The 5,764-nt window shown below is 42.3% G+C and overlaps 5 protein-coding genes across 5 annotated transcripts; 3 read left to right on the top strand and 2 right to left on the bottom strand.

Annotated features, from left to right (window-relative positions):
- Window positions 1-499: 499 nt before the first annotated feature.
- LOC108086087 (ADP-ribosylation factor-like protein 16) lies at window positions 500-1,090 on the bottom strand. Its single transcript, XM_017182904.1, has one exon. The coding sequence runs from the start codon at window positions 1,088-1,090 to the stop codon at window positions 500-502; it is 591 nt and encodes a 196-aa protein (XP_017038393.1).
- Window positions 1,091-1,522: 432 nt separating this feature from the next.
- On the top strand, window positions 1,523-3,077 carry LOC108086139 (uncharacterized). Its single transcript, XM_017182995.2, has one exon. The coding sequence runs from the start codon at window positions 1,614-1,616 to the stop codon at window positions 2,058-2,060; it is 447 nt and encodes a 148-aa protein (XP_017038484.1). The 5' UTR covers window positions 1,523-1,613; the 3' UTR covers window positions 2,061-3,077.
- On the bottom strand, window positions 2,329-3,121 carry RpLP1 (Ribosomal protein LP1). The gene is made up of 2 exons (XM_017182996.3): window positions 2,916-3,121; window positions 2,329-2,772 (listed from the first exon to the last, which is right to left on the bottom strand). The coding sequence occupies exons 1-2, from the start codon at window positions 2,985-2,987 to the stop codon at window positions 2,509-2,511; spliced, it is 336 nt and encodes a 111-aa protein (XP_017038485.1). The 5' UTR covers window positions 2,988-3,121; the 3' UTR covers window positions 2,329-2,508.
- A 335-nt stretch (window positions 3,122-3,456) lies between these two features.
- On the top strand, window positions 3,457-4,642 carry LOC108086138 (zinc finger protein Paris-like). The gene is made up of 2 exons (XM_017182993.3): window positions 3,457-3,542; window positions 3,599-4,642. Exons 1-2 carry the CDS (start codon window positions 3,535-3,537, stop codon window positions 4,470-4,472), a joined length of 882 nt encoding a protein of 293 aa, XP_017038482.1. The 5' UTR covers window positions 3,457-3,534; the 3' UTR covers window positions 4,473-4,642.
- A 53-nt stretch (window positions 4,643-4,695) lies between these two features.
- LOC138927827 (trypsin alpha-like) lies at window positions 4,696-5,743 on the top strand. The gene has a single exon (XM_070289161.1). The coding sequence runs from the start codon at window positions 4,754-4,756 to the stop codon at window positions 5,510-5,512; it is 759 nt and encodes a 252-aa protein (XP_070145262.1). The 5' UTR covers window positions 4,696-4,753; the 3' UTR covers window positions 5,513-5,743.
- The last annotated feature ends 21 nt before the right edge of the window (window positions 5,744-5,764 follow it).

Here is a 5,764-nt window from a genome sequence, read left to right as displayed (position 1 = left end):
CTTTTGGTATATCGACTGGCCTGTGGCAGGTACTCGTGGGGGAAAGGGTCTTTTCCGGCTGTTCAAAGGTGATTGCCATGGATACCTTCGACGGCCAAAACATTAATTGCCTAAGCACTGCGCCTGTCTCTGTCTTAGGCCGGGAAGTCACCCTGTTGAGTCAATCTGGAGGAGACCACCCTGTTAATCTACCTGGGTTTCTAAGTCTAATTTTGAGGTCTTAGTCGTTAAACGATAATTGCTATATCATTGGGGGAATCTTATTTGTCTAAAAATACTGCGGAAGGGCCTTTTAAATTAAAAAATTCCATTGTTTTGTGAGATAATCAAAGGAACTTAAGGTTTAAAGGGAAATACAGCTATACAAAATTCCTAGAAATAAATATATAAACTTGTTAACAATTTTAAAATCATCAAACAGTGATTAAATCATAATTTATTCTTATTCTTATTTCATTTTATATTCAATTTTCCTTGTTTTATAATTATTTTCTTTATTCTAAGGCCTCTGCAGCCAGTCATAGATGGGTTCCAGACCCACCTTGGTCACAGCACTGGCCTCCACAATGGTCACCTGCTGGCGGATTTGCTTCTGCAGCTTGGACATTTGGAGCATAAGCAGCGCCTCGTTTCGCATCTGACGGTAGGAATAGTCCATTTTGGCCAGGACCAACAGGATCTTGACCTTCTGCAGCCGGGGTTCCGTTAAAATCGAGTAGAACAGAACACCAGCAGCGGAAATCTGGCAGAGATTGGAAGTGTCCACCACGTAAATGAGCTTCTTAACGTCCTCGAAATACTGTCGCCACAACGGAGCCATACTGCCGCCAATCTCCAGGATCTGTATGGACTTTGGGAGATTCTTTCCGCCATGTGGTATGTTAATCTGGGCAGCTGCATCGGTGGGTGGTGGAGGAGGCCTGGGTTTGTCACCATTTGGGGATTTGGTGGGGAAATGGATGCGGTAGATGCCAGTGCCAATGGTGGGCATGGAATAGCTTGTCTCGTCGATGGAATCTGGATCCTGCAGAGCCTTCAGCAAATGAGTTTTTCCCGCTCTTTTGGGGCCCAAACAAATGCAGGAGGTCATTGTTTGTTTTTAAATTATTTTACTTTACTTATTGATTAAACAAATACAAGTCACCTTGGCAACCTAGAAATTTGTTGAGGTTTGATTTAAATTATATTCATTAAATTGTAATTTATAATTATTTTATTTATTTTTAATGCACTTTTGCTAAGAACCCTTATTTTTTAACGGTTTTAATTTAAATACGGAGGGGAACGTCGCTGCCTATCGCACCCTTGAGGCAAAACAAGAGATTTTGATATTAAAATGCTACTACTTAAGCAATGCCATATTAAATTAAATTAAAAATTTAACAAAATGTTAACACAAAAATGTATACATTTAATTTTAATTTTATTAATTCCTAAATATAACTAGCGCCCTCTGGAGGATTTAGTAGAAACAGGACTTGATCAGTAGACACTCGATAATGAAATCGATTATTTTGTAAGTTTTAAGCAAACTTTCACTCTGGTCACACTAACTGCTGTCTCATCAAAACAAATCAAAAATTTCTAACATTTATTAATTTAACTACATAAAAATGACCACATCTGCCGAAAAACCCCGTGAAATCGGCTTCGACAAGCAGTTTGCCACGGATGTAAATGGCGTGCCCACCGAAATTGTGTTCCAGCGCTTCGGCAACAAGTGGTTTCTGCTGGCCACACAATTCGGCAAGATGCCCGGCATTTACAACGTGCAGTTCGATGTGGAGCGACAGAAACGGATCCTGCCTTCCCTCCAGAACCCCTATGACAACCCGGAGTTTCACAGATCGGTGCCCATTACGATGACGGTGCGCCTGGGCCTGGACACGGACGAAATCCGCAGCGCCATACAATTTCTGATCAACAAAACAGAACTCAACGAATGCCCAACGCAAATCGAGATGGCTTTGGGCCTGAAGCAGATCGATGGGCCCAACCTACGGGCCCTGGCCAAGGTCATCAATGAGGAGATCTTTTTGTCAACAAATAAACACAAGTAACTGTCTAACAGTTTTTGTAAATGTGCAGTGTTTTCATGGGGTTTATGAATGTCAGGTAAACTTGGATTAAATTAAATATTGCATGTAGTATTGGCAAAAGTTTTTAAAATTCAGAAAGTCCTAAGCTGGAACATAGGGAAATATAGTATCCTTCAGGGTGACTTTTTGCCAAGAATAAAAGTCTTCCTTTTAAAAATCTCCACCAAAACACCACAAAAATCACTGTAAATAAAACCCAAATTGCACCAAACATTAAATAATTCCACTATTACAGTTTCATAGCAAACGTTTTCTATATTTTCTCGATTTTTTGTACATTAAAACGTGTACGCAGTTCGGAAAATAACGCGAAAACACGTCCACCGAGAGGATTAGATCACAAACACAACGGATGTCAAGGTCGTAATGTGGATAAGGGCCTGGGCCCAGTCTCTCTCGATATCCCCGCTTAATCGAACAGACCGAAGCCCATATCGTCGTCGGACTGGTCAGACTCCTCCTCCTTCTTCTCCTCCTTCTTGGCCTCAGCAGCGGGAGCAGCAGAAGCAGCAGCGGGAGCAGCTCCGCCGGCGGGGGCGGCACCAACTCCGGAGCCGATGTTGGTGATCAGGTCCTTGACGTTGATGCCCTCCAGGGCCTTGGCGAAGAGGCCGGGCCAGTAGGGCTCCACCTCAACGTTGGCGGCCTTCAGGATGGTGTTGATTTTCTCGCCCTGCCAAAAGCGGGATTAAAAAAATATTATTAGCAAGATTTTCTACGACTTATGGGGAGTTGTGGCAGCTGGAATTCATTCAGCAACTCAAGGCGATGGCCAGAGTTGGAAAGGATTTCCAAAGACCCAACTAAGGTACTCACAGTGACGGCGACATCATCATCAACCAGGATGAGGGAGGCGTAGACGCAGGCGAGCTCGGCTTTGGTGGACATGTCGAAGTGCTGTGGCTAATTACTGATTGTGCAAGTTGCCAAAAATTAATTTGTTTTTAACAAATGGCCTTAGCTCGGGACGAGAACAAGCACGCTGGTTAAAATCTTAAACCGGAAAGAGGGGAACGCTAGAGGTGGGTCAACGTCGATGTTTTTGGGTGTTAAAGTGTGACCTGACCGCTTTTGAAACGGGTTATTTGTCGTTTTTGGGAGACAACTATACGGTCAACCTTAGTGGAGAACCAGTTCAATTTAAACACACAAAACCAGGAGAGAATTATATATAATTGTATCAGGCACAAGCATTTTCACTGTAAATGATTAAATTTGATATAATATTGGTCTCTCAGAACTGCCAAACCTTCTTCTACAAACGTTTTAAACTATTTGCTTCTCGCTCACTCTTACGCTTTGAAACGGGTTTCGATTTCGATTGTTCGATTTTGTTTGGTGTTTTTTTACTTTCCAGAAGCGGGCACACTATTGTGCAGTAAACAAAATAAAACAAATAATTTTGGCGGATGGAAAGAAACACAATACCGACAAAATGGACGTGTAAGCGGAAATACTTGATATCCTCACGAACAAATCATTTTATATTTAATTTTCAGCGACATTTGTCGAGTTTGTGGGGAAACCTCAAAGGACATGGTCAATATATTCGATGGCACCGCCAGACCAGAAATACGGATTTCCATAGCGGATATGATTTCCCTGTGTACCGGACATCGAATTTCTAAAGGGGATCCTTTTTCCAAAACCATATGCGCTCCTTGCAAGCGGGATGCAACTAATGCTTTTGAGATAAAACAACTTTACGAGACGAGCCACAGCGTTTTCTGCCAGATAATCAAGAAAGATGACCTACAGGAGGAAGAAATGCTCGATATATCTTACTCTAAAATCGGAAGGTTACGAATAAAGCACGAGCCAGTTGAAGAAGATATATTCGAGGACGTTCGCCTCCAATTTACCGAGTTTGAAGTCGATGAGGAATTCAAGGAAAATGCAGAAGATCAGGAGAAATCGGCGAAAACTTCACACATTTGTTCCTATTGCAAAAGGTCATTTTCCCAAAAATGCAATCTTCAGGCACACATTCGAACCCACACAGGAGAACGGCCCTTCAAGTGTCCTCACTGCGAGAAATCTTGTGCAAAAAAGGGCAATCTTCAGAAACATATTGCGACCCACAAAGCAGAACGTCCTTACCATTGTTCCGTCTGTCTGAAGACCTTTAAAACAGCCAAATATCTGCAGTCGAAGTCACACCTTGACACCCACAAAACACTAAAAAAACGACCTTACAAATGTTCCCATTGCCAGAGGACTTTTGCAACAAATAACCCACTTCAGGACCATATCCGAAAGATACACAACGGAGATTGGCCCTACAAGTGCTCAGATTGCGAAAAATCTTTTCGTCTAAAAAGAGATCTTAAGGAACATAAGCAGACCCATGATCAAAAAGAAGATGAGCTCTAATTGGAGGCTCTAGAATGGAGCCTCAACACTTATACCTAAGTCATGATATTGCAGGCGATTTTTATAGTTAACAATTACTCCTTTATTTATATTTTAGATATCTTAAGAATATTGCAAATTAATACAACTAAAAAACTTAATAAATAAATAAGGAAATATGGCACAGCAAACCGAGAAATCTTTATTTGAAAAGAAAATCAAATTTATTTTATATATTTAGTATTTACATTTACGAGGATGCTGTAGATTCACCAAATTCTTAGTCACTTTTCCTAAAAAAGATGCTCATCATTTGCCTCCTCCTCTTGGCAGCCAACTTCCTTTTCGCAGGAGTCCTGCCGGCATCTGAAAATCACATTATTGGCGGAAGACGCATTGAAATAAAAGAGGCTCCCTGGCAGGTATCCTTGCGCCTAGATGGAAACCATATTTGCAGTGGCTCCATTTACAGCAAGAGAATCATCATCACCGCTGCCCATTGTCTTAATTTTGGCAACGGTACAGAATATCGCATCGATCATTTGTCGGTTGGTGTCGGATCCACAGCCAGATCCAACGGAACAGTTTTTAAAGTCCAAGCGAAAATGTCTCATCCAAAGTTTGAAAATGGATCGCCTCCCAATGATATTGCCCTGCTCCGATTGGAAAAACCTCTCATGATGAGCGACTCGGTGCAACCCATCCCCTTGGTCAAGAAGGTGCCTGCCGCTGGAAGCATTGCCACAGCCACTGGCTGGGGGGTTGCCGGTTTCCACACGGACATGTCCTTCATAGTTCCTGAATATTTGCAGGGCATAAGTCTCGAAGTGTTGTCCCTGGAGTACTGTGAGAATTACTACGAGGATCCTGTGGCAAAGAGTAGCATTTGCGCCAAGCCCGGGATATGCGACGGCGACTCTGGCGGACCCTTGGTCGTTGACCTAGAACTGGCGGGTGTTGTCGCAGCCAGTAGTGATTATTGCGATGGTCCTTCGATCTCCTCCAGCGTGTTTTACCTCAAAGATTGGATTCTAGAAGCTGTAAATGCTTTGGATCAATAGGGTTTATTCTTAAACAGTGCTGTCTCCTGAGCCACTGGCCAAGAGATCCCGGCTAGGATTCCAGGTGCAGGCAAACACATCGCATTCATGGCCTCGGAACACACGAGCCTCGAGGATCTCCATGACCACAAGGTCGCTCAGAATACTATCTCTTTAACTAAAAAACTACTAAATCTATATACTAAATTACTAATTTTGTTTTTAATAAAACAGTTATCGATGTCGATAATATCGATATGTTTTAATTAGAGT

This window comes from Drosophila kikkawai, chromosome 2L (genome assembly GCF_030179895.1).
Source record: "Drosophila kikkawai strain 14028-0561.14 chromosome 2L, DkikHiC1v2, whole genome shotgun sequence".
In the NCBI taxonomy this organism is placed as follows: Eukaryota; Metazoa; Arthropoda; class Insecta; order Diptera; family Drosophilidae; genus Drosophila; species Drosophila kikkawai.
Note: the sequence above shows the minus strand (reverse complement) of the source record. Positions and strands in the feature narration are given on the sequence as shown.

Excerpts from the sequence above, each read along its gene's own strand:
- LOC138927827 (XM_070289161.1), top strand. The coding sequence starts at position 4,754 with ATGCTCATCATTTGCCTCCTCCTCTTGGCAGCCAACTTCCTTTTCGCA.
- RpLP1 (XM_017182996.3), bottom strand. The coding sequence starts at position 2,987 with ATGTCCACCAAAGCCGAGCTCGCCTGCGTCTACGCCTCCCTCATCCTG. Across the intron at positions 2,773-2,915 it reads ATGATGATGTCGCCGTCACT|GGCGAGAAAATCAACACCAT; the intron begins GTGAGTACCTTA and ends CGCTTTTGGCAG.
- LOC108086139 (XM_017182995.2), top strand. The coding sequence starts at position 1,614 with ATGACCACATCTGCCGAAAAACCCCGTGAAATCGGCTTCGACAAGCAG.
- LOC108086087 (XM_017182904.1), bottom strand. The coding sequence starts at position 1,090 with ATGACCTCCTGCATTTGTTTGGGCCCCAAAAGAGCGGGAAAAACTCAT.